Source organism: Vombatus ursinus, unplaced genomic scaffold (genome assembly GCF_900497805.2).
Source record: "Vombatus ursinus unplaced genomic scaffold, bare-nosed wombat genome assembly UNPS02014778.1, whole genome shotgun sequence".
Lineage (NCBI taxonomy): Eukaryota > Metazoa > Chordata > Mammalia > Diprotodontia > Vombatidae > Vombatus > Vombatus ursinus.
In genome coordinates, this window is record NW_020954556.1 from 25,398,494 (window position 1) to 25,413,694 (window position 15,201).

Below are 15,201 nucleotides of genomic sequence, written 5' to 3' on the forward strand. Positions count from 1 at the left end.
GCTGTTGACTCATTTTTCATGATTTTCTTGCATCACTCTCATTTCTCTTCCCAATTATTCCTCTACTTCTCTTACTTGATTTTCAAAATCTTTTTTGAGCTCTTCCATGGCCTGAGACCATGTCATATTTTTCTTGGAGGCTTTGGATGAAGGAGCTTTGGCTTTGTTGTCTTCTGGTTGTATGTTCTGATCTTCTTTGTCCCCAAAGTAAGATTCTATAGTCTTGAGTTTTTTGCCTCTGTTTGCTCATGTTCCCCAGCCAATTACTTGACTTTTTAACTCTTTGTTAAAGTAGGGCTCGGCTTCCAGTGGGGAGAATGTACTGTCCCAAGCTTCAGGGGTTTTGTGCAGTTGTTTTCAGAGATACTTCTAGGGACCTGTAAGATTTCAGTTCTTCCAAGGTGGTATGATCTAAGTAGAAGTGTTTACTCTTCTGGCCTGTGCTCTGCTCTATGAGTGACCACAAGCACTCTTTTCTGTTTTGGAACTGTGAAGAGGGTTCCCTCTCCACTGCTGCCACAAGTTTTGCCATGCCAGTGCTCCTCCTCGCCCTAAGACCACCACCCAGGACTGTGACCCAAGAGGATCCTGCCTCAGTGCCAGCAAAGAGATCCCCGTAATCTCCTTCTGATCAGTTGTTTGATCCCCTTACTGTCTGTGGGCTGAGAGCTCTGGAAGCAGCCACTGCCACCCTAAGGTTGTGCTGGGGCCAGGGCTGGACTGTGCTCCTCTCTCACCAGGTATGACAGACCTTTCCCACTGACCTTCTAAGCTGTCTTTGGCGTTTGTGGGTTGAGAAGTCTGGAAACTGCCACAGCTGCCTGTGATTCAGTCCCCTGAGGCCTCTTCTTGGTTTACTGGAGCCTGGTCTGTGTTGGCGCAGCTTGCACTGGACTGAGCTCCTCTCTCAGCCCAGTGCAACAGACCTTTCCTGTTGACCTTCTAGGTTGTTTTGGGCTGGAAATTTGTTTCACTCTTTTTCTGTGGGTTCTGCTGCTCTAGAACTTGTTTAGGTAATTTTTTACAGGTATTTAAAGGGGTTTGGGGGAGAGCTCAAGCAAGTCCCTGTCTTTACTTTGCCATCGTGGTTCTGCCCCTTGTACTTGTAACTTTGACACCACACTCCCATATGGTACCTTCATCCCATCCCCTAGCTTTCTGGTTCTCTTTCGTGTATTGGCTTTTCTCATTGAGGGTAGAGACTAGTAGGTGCTTAATAAATGTTTATTGATTGATTTTCACTTGTATTTGTATCTTCAGCTCTTAGCACAGTACCTGACACACAATCAACCCTTAATTAAATGCCTGTTTCTTGTCTTGTCTTGTTGATAAGGATGCCATTCATCTATCTATTCCAGGACATTGATGAAAAGGTTATTTTAAAGAGCACAGGGCCAAGAAGAGAACCCATGGGCTTTCATACAATTAGGCAGACTCAAACAGGTTGGATATTTGGACTGAAAATAGTCATTAGGTGATCCTGGGTCATCTCAGAAGGAGGTCTGTGATGGAGAGGGCCTGGGGTTTGTTCTTGGCTCTCATCTATTTAGCATTTTCACCAATGACCTGTATAAAAAATGGCATCTATATCAGACTACCTTCCAATGTGATGTGGAATCATTGAATGACTATTTTCAGTACAGGCATCTACCTAGTTTGAATCCACCTAAGTAGATAATAGTGATTTAGAACATTTTTTTATATGCTTATAAATAGCTTTGATTTCTTTATCTGAAAACTGCCTATTCATATCCTTTGACCACTTATCAATTGGAGAATGGTTTTTCTTATACATTTGAGTCAATTCTCCATATATTTGAGAAATGAGAAATTACCAGTTATACTTGCTGTAAAAATTGTTTCCCAGCTGTCTGCTTTCCCTCCAATCTTGGTTGCATTGGATTTTTTTGTGTAAAATCTTTTTAATTTAATGTAATCAAAATTGCCCATTTTACATCTAGTGATGCTCTCTATCTCTTGTTTAGTCATTAATTCTTCCATTCTCCATAGATCTGACAGGTAACCATTTTGATATTATCTTGGTATTTGGTGTAAGATACTGGTCTATACCTAGTTTCTGCCATACTGTTTTCCAGTTTTCTCAGCAATTTTTGTCAAATAGTGCCTTCTTGTCCCAAAAGTTGAGGTCTTTGGACTTACCAAACACTAGATTATAATGGTCATTTACTACTGAGTCCTGTGTACCTAATCTATTCCAATGATCCACCACTCTAATTTTTAGCCAGTACCAGATCATTTTACTGATTACTGCTTTATAATACAGTTTGAGATCTGGTATGGCTAGACCACAATTCCTTCACAATTGTTTTCACTAAGTCCCTTGATATTCCTGAATCAGAGAGGCTGATGGAATGACAATCCATGACAGGACAAGCATTCAAGTGGTATCCTCTCAGAGATGGTGTCTTTTTTTGTTCTTCCAGATGAATTTTGTTATGATTTTTTTTCTGTAAGAAAATTTTTGGTAGTTTGATTGGCATGGCACTGAATACGTAGCTTAATTTAGGTAGAATTATAATCTTTATTCTATTTGTTCGGCCTACCCTTGAACGATTAAATATTTTTCCAATTGTTTAGATATGATTTTATTTGTGTGAAAAGTGTTTTATACTTGTGTTCAGATAGTTCCTGGGTTTGTCGTGGCAGGTATTTCCCCAAGTATTTTGCACTGTCTATAGTTATTTTAAATGGAATTTCTCTTTCTATCTCTTGCTGTTGTGCTTTGTTGGTAACATACAGAAATGCTGATGACTTATCTGGGTTTATTTTATATCCTGCAACTTTGCTATCTATATATTTTAACTAGTTTTTTAGTTGATTGTCTAGGATTCTCTTAAGTATACCATATCATCTGCAAGAAGCAGTAGTTTTGTTTCCTCATTGTCTATTCTAATTCCTTCCATTTCTTTTTCTTCTCTTATTGCTATAGCTAACATTTTTAGTACAATATTAAATAATAGTGGTGACAATGGACATCCTTCCTTTACACCTTATCTTATTGGAAAGGTTTTCGGCTTATCCCCATTACAGATAATGCTTGCTGAGGTTCTAGATACTACTCATCATTTTAAGGAAAACTCCATTCATTCTTATGATCTCTAGTGTTTTTAAGAGGAATGGGTGCTGTATTTTGTCAAAAGCTTTTTTTGTATCTACTGAGATAATCATATGATTTCTATTCATTTTATTACTGATGTGGTCAATTATGCTGATAGTTTTCCTAATACTGAACCAGCCCTGCATTCCTAATATAAGTCCCACTTGGTCATAGCATGTAATTCTTGTGATATATTGTTGTAATCTCCTTGCTAGCATTTTATTTAAAATTTTTGCATCAATATTCATTAGGAAAATTGGTCTACAGTTTTGTTTTTTTTCTGTTTTGGCTCGTCCTGGTTTAGGTATCAGCATCATATTTGCATCATAAAAGGAATTTGGTAGGACTCTGCCAATTTTTCCAAATAGTTTATATAGTATTGGGATTAATGGTTCTTTAAATATTTGGTAGACTTTGCTTGTGAATCCATCTGGTCCTGGGGATTTTTTCTTAGGGAGTTCACTGATGGCTTGTTCAAGTTCTTTTTCTAAGATTGGTTTTATTTAAGTATTCTATTTCCTCTTCTGTTAATCTGGGCAACTTATATTTTTATAAACATTTATTCATTTCATTTAGATTCTCAGATTTATTGGCCTATAATTGGGCGAAATAGCTTCTATTTATTGCTTTAGTTGCCTATTCATTGGTGGTGCGGTTGCCCTTTTAATTTTTAATATTGGTAATTTGGTTTTCTTTTTTTTAATAAAATTAAACTATGGTTTATCTATGTTATTGATTTTTTAAAAAGTAAAACCAGCTCTTAGTTTTATTTATTCAATGGTTTTCTTATTTTCAGTTTTATTATTCTTTACTTTGCTTTTCAAGATTTCCAATTTGGTATTTAATTGCAGATTTTTAATTTGCTCTTTTTCTAGCTTTTTCAGTTGCACACCCAATTCATTGATCTGCTCTTTCTCTACTTTACTGATGTAAGCATTTAGAGATACAACTTTTCCCCTAAGTACTGCTTTGGCTGCATCCCATAAATTTTGGTATGTTGTCTCATCGTTGTCATTCTCTTTAATGAAATTATTGCTTCTATGATTTGTTCTTTGACCCACTCAATCTTTAGGATTAGATTATTTAGTTTCCAATTAATTTTTAATCTATCTTTCCATGGCCCTTTACTAAATGTAACTTTTAATGTATTATAATCTGAAAAGGATGCATTTAATATTTCAGCCTTTCTGCATTTGATTCTGAGGTGTTTATGCCCTAATACATGGTCAGTTTTTGTGCAGATCTCATGTAACTGCTGAGAAAAAGGTATATTCCTTTCTATCTCCATTCAATTTTCTCTAGAGGTCTTTCACATCTAACTATTCTAAAATTCTATTTACCTTCTTCTTTCTTGTTTATTTTGTAATTAGATTTATCTAGTTTTGAGAGGGGAAAGTTGAGGTCCCCCACTAGTATAATTTGTCTCTTTCTTCTAGTAACTCATTTAACTCCTTTAGAAGTTTGGATGCTATACCATTTGGTGCATATATTTTTAGAACTGATATTACCTCATTTTCTATGGTACCTTTTAGCAAGTTTCCTCCCTTATCTCTTTAAATAACATCTATTTTTGCTTTTGCTTTTGTCTGAGATCATGATTGCTATCTGTTTTTTTTTCCTACGTTAGCTGAAGCATAATATGTTCTGCTCCAGTCTTATACCTTTACTCTATGTGTGTCTCTCTGCTCTGTTTTCCATAAACAACATATTGTAGGATTCTGGTTTTTAATCCACTCTGCTATTTGCTTCCATTTTATGAGTGAGTTCATCCCATTCACAATTATGATTACTATGTATTTCCCTCCATTCTACTTTCCTGTTTATACTTCTTTCTCCTCCTTCTTTTCACCCTGTCCCTCCTCATCAGTGTTTTGCTTCTGACCACTGCCTTCCTCAATCTGGTCTCCTTTCTGTCAGCACCCCATTTTCTTGTTCCCCTCCCCTCCTACTTCACTATAGAGTACGACAGATTTCTATACCCAACTGAGTGTACTTTGAACCAAATGCAGGTTCACGCAATGCTTACCCACCCCTTTCTCTCCACTAAGTTCTTTTGCATCTCTTCTTGTGCAATAATTTACCCCATTCTACTTCTCCCTTCCCTTTCTCCCAATGCAATCCTCTTTCTCACCCCTTAATTTTTTTATATCATCCCATCAAAGTCAATTTATACCTGCACCCTCTGGCTACGTATACTCCTTTTAACAGTCCTAATAGTGATACAATTCTCAAGAGTTACAAGTGTCACCATGCCATGTAGGGATATAAACAATTTAATCTTATTGAATAACTTACATTTTTCTTTCCTGTTTACCTTTTTATGCTTGTCTTGTATTTGAAAATTGAAATTTCTGTTTAGCTCTGCTTTTTTTTGTCAGGAATGTCTGAAAGTCCTCTATTTCACTGAATATCCATTTTTTTTACCTTGAAGGATTATGCTCAGTTTTGCTGGATAGGTGAATTCTTGGTTGCAATCCGAGCTCCCCTGCCTTCTGGAATACCATTCCAAGTCCTCCAATCCTTTAATGCAAAAGCTGCTAAATACTGTGCGATCCTGACTGGCTTCCTGACATATGAATTGTTTCTTTCTGGCTGCTTATGGTATATTTTCCTTGACCTGAGAATTCTAGAATTTGGCTGTAATATTCCTGGGAATTTTCATTTTGGGATCTCTTTTAGAAGATGATCAGTGGATTTTTTAATTACTATTTTACCCTCTGGTTCTAGAATATCAGGGCAGCTCTCTGTGATAATTTCTTGAAAGATGCTATCCAGGCTCTTTTTTTGATAATGGTTTTCAGGCAATTCAATAATTCTTAAATTATCTTTCCTAAATCTATTTTCTAGGTCAGTTGTTTTTCCAATGAGATATTTCACATTTTATTCTATTTTTTCATTCTTCTGATTTTGTTTGATTGATTCTTGATGCCTCATGGAGTCATTAGCTTCCACTTGCCCAATTCTAAGAAATTATTTTCTTTACTTAGCTTTTGTATTTCCTTTTCTACATGGCCAATTCTACTTTTTAGGGAGTTGTTTTCTTCATTGCATTTTTGTACATCTTTTTCCATTTTTTTTTGTGATTCCTTTATCAAGATGTGGACTTTTTTCATGCTTTTCTTGCATAACTCTCATTTCTTTCCCAAATTTTCTTCTACCTCTCTTAATTGATTTTTAAAATTCTTTTTGAGCTCTTCCAGTACTTTTTGGATCTGAGATCAATTCATATTTCTCTCTGAGGCGTCACATGTAGGCGTTTTGACATTGTCCTCTTCTGAGTTTGTTTTCTTTTAAATAGTATTTTATTTTTTCCAATTACATGTAAAGACAACTTTTAATGCTGATTTTTCAATGAAATTTTGAGTACAAATTTTATCCATTCTCCCGCCCCTTTATTCTCCCTAAGACAGTAAGTGATTTGATAAAGGTTTTATATGTATAATCATGTTAACTAAGTTTGTGCTTTCATCTTCCCTGTCACATCAGTAGTACAGTCAGGGGGTCTTCTGTTTGTTTTTGCTCATTTTCCAGCCTATGTCAGTCATCTGGCCATAGCAGAAATGTAAGCCACAGACATTATGCAAGTCAGTGTAATATTCCTCCTGCTCTCTATACTTCCTGGAAATGAAGATCCAAAGTCCTTTTCACTTTACTAGTAGCTCCCCTGGAGAACTATCAGAGTCAACTGTTTGTAGGGGTCTTGAACTCCCAAGTCATCATTTTCCTCATACTATGACAGCCACACACCAATTTCCTTTTCATTGTCTTACCAACTTGTCTCAAATTCCTCTCCTTAAATCCTTTTCCTCTTCTTCCTTCAGTTCTAGTTCTTTACCACCTTCAATTTCCCTAAAGCTCTTCCAAATTCTCCCTCCCTAAATTTAGATGTCCAGCATCAGACATAAACCAAACACTTGAAATAGGCAATTCTCACTCATAATTCCTCCTCATTTTTCAGCTCCAGTTCCAATCTTTCTACATGGCCTTCTCCCAGAATGGAATATAGCCAATACACCAAAACTTGTCCAAATCAGTGTCCCCACGGCAGTTGATGATCTGGCACTAGCTCACATCAAGTTTTTTAACCAGTCCACAAAATCTTCTTACTAACAAATATCCTCCTTACTCCTTAGAAGTCCTTCTATTTTTTTTTTCATCCTGCTCCTCCCATTTCCAATTCCCTCCTCCTTCCAAGGGAGTAGGAGAACTGCAGTGCTAAAGCTATAGAAACTAGGGTAGACTGAGAGCTAGGGTACCTCTTAGGGATTTTACTGAGCTACCGTTGAATCTGGGTTGGTAAACACTTATCTAGACGACTTTTATTGGCAGAACATATGAAAGATGAACTTAATAATAAAAATTTTTGTAACTATGACCAAGAACTTTTAATAAAGAAATCTACTTTCCTTCTGAACATAATCTTCTTAACTAAAAATTTTTCCTTACAGTTACATCTATTTTTTCCCCTCCTGTGGCTCTTCCCTCCTACCTATACCCTTTCAGAATGCAATCAAAAATAGCAAAGAGATTCACCTCATTTAACTTCCTCTATCCCTCCCACTACTACTCTGGTGGATGGACAGAGAAGAACAGCTAAATGGAAAGTTGACGGGGAAAGAATATATATTTGAAGAATTCAAATTCAAAGAGTTAGATACTGACACAAAAATTTGAGGGACATACCAGTCTTTTCATGTTACTCCTCTGTTTGGGTACCTTTTGTGATCCCCTATTTTCTACTATATCAAATCTCTATGTGGCTGTTCCATAATCAGGGTTCAACCTACCTGGTTAACTGTTTCCCTCTCTAAATGCATGCCCAATCTAGTCAGGTTCAATTTTTCACTGTTCTAGGTACACTTCCTCTTTATTTATGACTTAATTCATTATGTTAATCTCACCTGGAATGCCCAACCTTCTGCCTATCCAAACTACCAACTTTCAAGTTCCAACTCAAATCCCACCTCTTCCATAAAGTCTTCTCTGACAAGGCCAATCCTTACAGACTTGTACTTCCTCCTCTGAGCTTCAACAATCACTTAAATATGTATTCTTTATTTTTTACTTTTATATTTAATATTTTCCCTTCCTTTCCTGCACCTTCTAGATCTAGCTGAGACATAACACTCCCTTAGGACTGGTTGCACTTTCACTCATTCAACCCAAGTTGGAATAATCTTTACCCCTCACTGCCATTTCCATGTGATCCTCCTAACACCATCACTCAGTAACCTCTCACCTGATGCTGTCATGTCTCTAGTGTAGGCCTTCATCACCTCACACCTAGATTACTGCAATAGCCTGATGGTTGGTCTCTCTGCCCTAATTCATGTTCTGCTCAGCTGTCAAACTGATCCTCCCAAAGTTCAGGTCTAACCATGTTACCGGCGGCTCACCCCCACTTCCCAAATTCAGTTAAATCCAATGGCTCCCTATTACCTTCAAGATCTACTATAAAATTCTCTGCTTGAGGTCGAAAGCCCTTCATATCCTGGCCCCTTCCTACCTTTCCAGTATTCTTACACCATACAAACTCCCACATACTCTGCAATCCAGTGACACTGGCCTCCCTTTTGTCCCTCAAACAAGACACACTTTCTCCTGGCCATAGGTATTTTCACAGGCTATCCTCCTTACCTAGAATTCTCTCCTCACTTCTGCCTCCTGGCTCCTCTAGGTTTCTTCAAGTCCCAGCTAAAATACTACTTTCTACAAGAAGCCTTTCTTAATCCCTCTTAATGCTAGTGGCTTTCTTCTGTTGATTATCTCCAATTTATCCTGCATCTTGTATATACACATTTGTTTGTATAATGTCTCCCCATTACAATGTAAGCTCCCTGAGAACAGGAACTGTCTTTTTGCCCTTTTTTTGGTATCCCTAGTGGTTAGCAAAGTGCCCAGCATATAGTAGGGGCCAAGAAATGCTTGGCGACAGACTAAATAACTGAGCCTCGTTGGTCTATTGGGGAAGCAGTATGTGAGATGGAAAGAGCACTAGACTTGGAGTCTAAAGACAAGGGATTTGACTTCTCAGCTTTACCAACAGCAAACTAGGCAGAACTAGTAGTAATGGATGGAAATTATAGGCAAAATGTAGGCTTTATATTAGAAAGAACTTTCTAGGGGCAGCTAGGTGGTGTAGTGGATAGAGCTCCAGCCTTGAAGTCAGGAGGACCTGAGTTCAAATCCGGCCTCAGACACTTGACACTTACCAGCTGTGTGACCTTGGGCAAGTCACTTAACCCCAATTGCCTCACCAAAAAAAGAAAAAAAAAAGGAACAACAAACTTATAAAAAAAGAAAAAAGAAAGAACTTTCTAAAAATTAGAATGATTCATATATAGGATGGATTGCCTCAGGAGATAGAAGGTTCCCTTGTATTGGATGTATTTATATCCCCAATTATACTGTAAGCTTCTTATAGGCTGGGATCAGGGTTCATACTTTTGTTTACTCCAACACAGCCTAGAACAATGCTGAGTATAAAAATCCTTTTTTTGATCAAATGTTCTTTTAAACCTCTAGGTCCATTTTTTATTCTTTTACAGACCCTGACTCTAAAAAGTAAACATTCTACTTGGTCCATAAAACTGGCAGCAGTTGGTCCCATATTTTCCACAGCCACCATATACACACTCATCATCCTCCCCCTCTTCTATTAAGTACCTGTATATCTGTAGGCTGAAGACATAAATTATTTGCCCTTACATAACCGTACCTGCTCCTATAAAAAATGAGCTTCCAGTGGACAAAAAATAATCATCAAATACTGTTAACAACAGATTCAATTTCCCATTTTCTTTTTTTTATTAATTATTTTTAGTTTTTAACATTTACTTCCACAAAATTTTTAGTTCCAAATTTTCTCCCCATCGTTTCCCTCCTCCCACCCCAAGATGGCACGTATTCTAAGTGCCACATCCCCCACTGTACTCTCCCTTTTATCACTCCCCACCCCTCTTCTCTTATCCCCTTTCCCTTCTATTTTCCTGTAGGGCAGGACAGATTTCTATACCCCTTTGCCTGTATATTTTATTTCCCAGTTGAATGTAAAAACAATTTTTAACACTTGTTTTTAAAACTTTTAAGTTCCAAATTCTCTCCCTCCCTCCCCACCCACTTTCATTGAGAAGGCAAACAATTCGATATGGGTTATTCATGCGTAGTCATGCAAAACACTTCCATAATAGTCATGCTGTGAAAGACTAACTATATTTCCCTCCATCCTAGCCCACCCATTTATTCTGTTCTCTCCTTTGACCTTGTCCTTCCTCAAAAGTGTATGCTTCTGAATGTCCCCTTCCCCAATCTGCCCTATCATCCCCCCCCCCAATTCCCTTCCTCCCTATTTTCCTGTAGGGTAAGATAGATTTCCATAGCCAATTGAGTGTGTATGCTATTCCCTCCTTAAGCCAAATCCAATGAGAGTAAGATTCACTCATTCCCTTTCATCTTCCCCCACTTCCCTTCCACTGTAAAAACTTTTTCTTGTCTGTTTTATGTGAGATACTTTACCCCATTCTACTTCTCCCTTTCTCCTTCTCCCAGTATACTTCTCTCATCCCTTAATTTTAATTTTTAGATATTATCCCTTCATATTTAACTCACCCTGTGCCCTCTGTCTATATATTCCCTCCAACTATCCTAATAATGAGAAAGGTCTCATGAGTTACAAATATCATCTTTCCATGCAGGAATGTAAACAGTTCAACTTTAGTAAGTCCCTTATGATTTCCCTTTCCTGTTTACCTTTTCATGCTTCTCTTGAGTCTTGTATTTGAAAGTCAAATTTTCTATTCAGCTCTGGTCTTTTCATAAACAATGCTTGAAAGTCTTCTATTTCATTGGCCCCTGACGGATTATATTCAGTTTTGCTGGGTAGGTGATTCTTGGTTGTAATCCTAGCTCCTCTGATCTCCGGAGTATTATATTCCAAGACCTCTGATCCCTTAATGTAGAAGCTGCTAAATCTTGTGCTATCCTGATTGTGCTTCCACAATACTTGAATTGTTTTTTTCTGGCTACTTGCAATATTTTCTCCTTGACCTGGGAATTCTAGAATGTGGCTATAATATTCCTGGGATTTTCCTTTTGGGATCTCTTTCAGGAGGTGATTGGTGGATTCTTTCAATTTCTATTTTACCCCCTGGTTCTAGTATATCAGAGTAGTTTTCCTCGACCATTTCTTGAAAGATGATGTCTAGGCTCTTTTTTTGATCATGGCTTTCAGGTAGTCCAATAATTTTTAAATTCTCTCTCCTGAATCTATTTTCCAGGTCATTTGTTTTTCCAATGAGATATTTCACATTGTCTTCTATTTCTTCATTCTTGTGGTTTTGTTTTATAATTTCTTGATTTCTCATAGAGTCATTAGCTTCCATTTACTCCATTCTAATTTTCAAGGAATTATTTTCTTCAGTGAGCTTTCGGATTTCCTTTTCCATTTGGCCAATTCTGCTTTTTAAGGCACTCTTCTCCTCAGTGGCTTTTTGGACCTCTTTTGCCATTTGGTCTAGCCTATTTTTTAAGGTGCTATTTTCTTCAGTATTCTTTCGGGGGGTCTCCTTTAGCAAGCTGTTGACTCATTTTTCATGATTTTCTTGCATCACTCTTATTTCTCTTCCCAATTTTTCCTCTACTTCTCTTACTTGATTTTCAAAATCCTTTTTGAGCTCTTCCATGGCCTGAGACCATGTCATATTTTTCTTGGAGGCTTTGGATGAAGGAGCTTTGGCTTTGTTGTCTTCTGGTTGTATGTTCTGATCTTCTTTGTCCCCAAAGTAAGATTCTATAGTCTTGAGTTTTTTGCCTCTGTTTGCTCATGTTCCCAGACAATTACTTAACTTTTCCTCTTTGTTAAGGTAGGGCTCTGCTTCCAGTGTGGAGTGTGTACAGTCCCAAGCTTCAGGGGTTTTGTGCAGCTATTTTCAGAGATACTTCTAGGGACCTGTAAGGTTTCACTTCTTCCAAGGTAGTATGATCAAAGAAGAAGTGTTTATGCTTTTCCTGGCCTGTGTTCTGCTCTATGAGTGACCACAAGCACTCTTTTCTGTTTTGGAACTGTGAAGAGGGTTCCCTCTCCACTGCTGCCACAAGTTCTGCTATGCCAGTGCTCCTCCTCGCCCCAGGACCATCACCCAAGACTGTGATCTAGATCCAAGTATGGGCAAAGCAAGAGAATCCTGTCTCAGCACCAGCAAAGAGTTTCCTACAGTCCCCCTCTGATCAGCCACTCGATTCCCCCACCATCTGTGGGCTGAGAGCTGAGGAAGCAATCGCTGCTTGCTGTGGCCACTTCCCCGGGGCTGCGCTAGGGCCAAGGACGGACTGCGCTCCTCTCTCACCCAGGTCCAACACACCTTTACCACTGATCTTCTAAGTTGTCTGGCATTTGAGGGTTGAGAAGTCTCAAAACCCCGTCACAGCTTCCCGTGATTCAGTCCTCTGAGGCCTGTTCTGGGTTTCCTCTGGCCCTGTCTTTGCTTCTGCGGCCCATGCTGAACTGTGTTCCTATCCCAGCCTGGTGCAATAGACCCTCCGTATCAACCATTCAGGTTGTCTTGGGCTGGAAATCTGTTTCACTCTTTCTTTTTGTGGGTTCTGCTGCTCAAGGATTTGATTACAGTAATTTTTTACAGGTATTTGGAGGGGTTGGGGGGAAAGCTCAAGCAAGTCACTTACTCTGCCATTTTGGCAGAGAACTTCAATTTCCCATTTTCAGGGCCAAAGCAAAGATACATTTTTATGTTTTTAAGTGGAAAGACTAAGCAACAGCTAAGAAGTGCAAGGGAAAGATGAGTAGTACAGATGTTTAGCTACCATAAGGGGAGTTAATGTGAATCTAATGGCATATGATCTAGGGTCTGTACAATATAGGTTTCTTATCTCTGTACAGAGCACATATCAGTTCTAGATACCGCTTTCTTGAGAGAAGAATGACATTAGCTATAGTATGTATGAAGCAAAATATCAAACATCTCACCTGATGCGTTATCCAACAAGCACTGGAGCAGAATTTCCCCTTTCTGTAAGACACTCTCAGTCAGGGATTGGTGTTCAGCTATGTCTTTTTTAAATTGCTGAAAATGGTATCAGGATAAAGAAAAATGAACATTTTATAAGCATAATTTATTAAGTTTTATAAGAAAAAGTGCCCCCCAATTAAAATAATACAAAGTAACCATATTAAGCTCTAAGATGAAGAATAAATAAAACCCCCATCCCAAAAGCTTCTGACGTCTTTGCTTAACATCAAAGAGTCTTTGAGATTTAGAAAAACATGAGACAAACTTTACCGTCGTCTGCTAGAGAACACCTGCTTGATGATCGAACGAGATTGTCTCAATGGCAGAGTACTGCTCAAAGGTAGTTTGAGGTAGTCTTTCAGAGGACCACTGATTTAGAGCTAGAAGGCATCTTATCCAACCTCATTTTTATAGAGGAGGAGAGGGTGAGTTACAAGCAGCGGAGCCAGGATTTGGACCCAAAATCCACCACAGTCATTTGTATCACCATCTCTGCTCTCTTTCAAATGTCTTGAGCAGAAATTCCCACTCCTTCTCCCCTCACCCCCCTGTGCCCATAACTCAGGACATCACAAATTGTCTCAAAGATTTTTCATGAACTCAAAGCAAAACTAATTCTAATTAACTTGGCTTTGGGGGAAAAAAAACTTACCCAAATACCAGTGGGTACAAGGCAACACTTTCTGTGTGCTGGGGTTTAGACAGTTCTATTTGAGACATGGAAGGATGCCCTTCCACATAGACTATTCCAAATTGTAATAAAATGCATTGAAGATCACCTCCCCACTGGGAGAGTGGAAGAGTAAATATCTGAGGACCCCACAGTACGGCACCAAACCCAAGGACCTCTGCAGGGGAGAAGAATCATGGCATTCCCCTTTGCCAGGTAAAGGCTACTTGGACAGCCTCACCTAGTTTTGGGGTGACTTTGGTCTTACAGAGAGAGAGAGAAAGGGAAGGGAATAAGCATCTATATAGCACCTGCTATGTACCAGGCACTGTGAAAAGCGCTCTAGAAATATTATGTCATCTGATCCTTACAAAAACCCCGTGAGGCGGGAGCTGTTTTGGTGCTGTTTTCCCCATTTTTCATTTGAGAAAACTGAGGAAAATAGAGGTTAAATGACTAATCTGGAGTTACAAACTATTAAGTATCTGAGGATAGATTTGAACTCAAGTCTTCCTGACTCTCGACCCAGCACTCAGACCACTGTGACAACTAGCTAACCAAGGTAAGACAAAAGTTATTCACTGCATTTCCTCTGGAGGTTTTTCTAACTACTAACTCATAGCCAGACTTAGTAAGATCATAGATTTAGAGCTGGGAAGGACCTCTGATTGTCATCTAGATTAACTCCTTCATTTATACATGAGGAAATGTGCCAAAGAGAATTTAAGTCACTTGTCCAAGGTTGCACTGGTGGAAGGACCAGGATTAGCACCTAGTTCCTCTGACTCCAGATCCAGGAATCTTTCCATTATACCATGTTTTCTTTGTGCAGGCTTTTGGAGGCATAGATAGAAGGCAGCCTCTAATTATTTCTGTCACAATCCCATCTTACTCTAAGTTGACCCTCCGTGACAAACCTGCCTCACACGTTTAGCCCCAGAGTAAGTCCCAAGCTCCATCAAAAGTGGGTCATTCCAGAAGGACTGAACCAGCTTAGACTTCCCATACTCCCCACCATGCCTTTTCCTTGTATGATATGCAACTAACTGCATTTCATTCAACTCTAACAAAGGGGGAAAACCCCTAAGAACAGGGTGGAACAGGAACCTGGCTTAGTCAACTTGACAGAGCCCAGGTTCAGACAAAATAAAACAACAGCTTCTCTCTCTGGAATAGCTCTCAGTTAGGCATTCTACACTTCAAAGGTTGTAACAATTTGCAGAAAGAATCTTAGCGAAACAATCCTTGCTGAATTACCTTATTTCCTAGAAAACAAATACTCTTCCCTCATAGGTCTAGAAGTAATTTACCAAGACAGAGCACTAGGGAAACAAATCAAGTAATCCAACTAATAATGATTAACAGAGATGGCAGCTTCGGATAGTACA

The 15,201-nt window shown here is 38.6% G+C and overlaps 1 protein-coding gene across 2 annotated transcripts in view; it reads right to left on the reverse strand.

Annotated features, from left to right (window-relative positions):
* Positions 1-15,201, reverse strand: part of CEP68 (centrosomal protein 68) — a 45,443-nt gene that overhangs the window by 9,761 nt on the left and 20,481 nt on the right. For both annotated transcript variants that reach the window (XM_027865415.1, XM_027865416.1), the window contains exon 5: positions 13,101-13,197. In XM_027865415.1, coding sequence (XP_027721216.1) covers positions 13,101-13,197 — 97 coding nt within the window. The remainder of the gene's footprint in view (positions 1-13,100; positions 13,198-15,201) is intronic.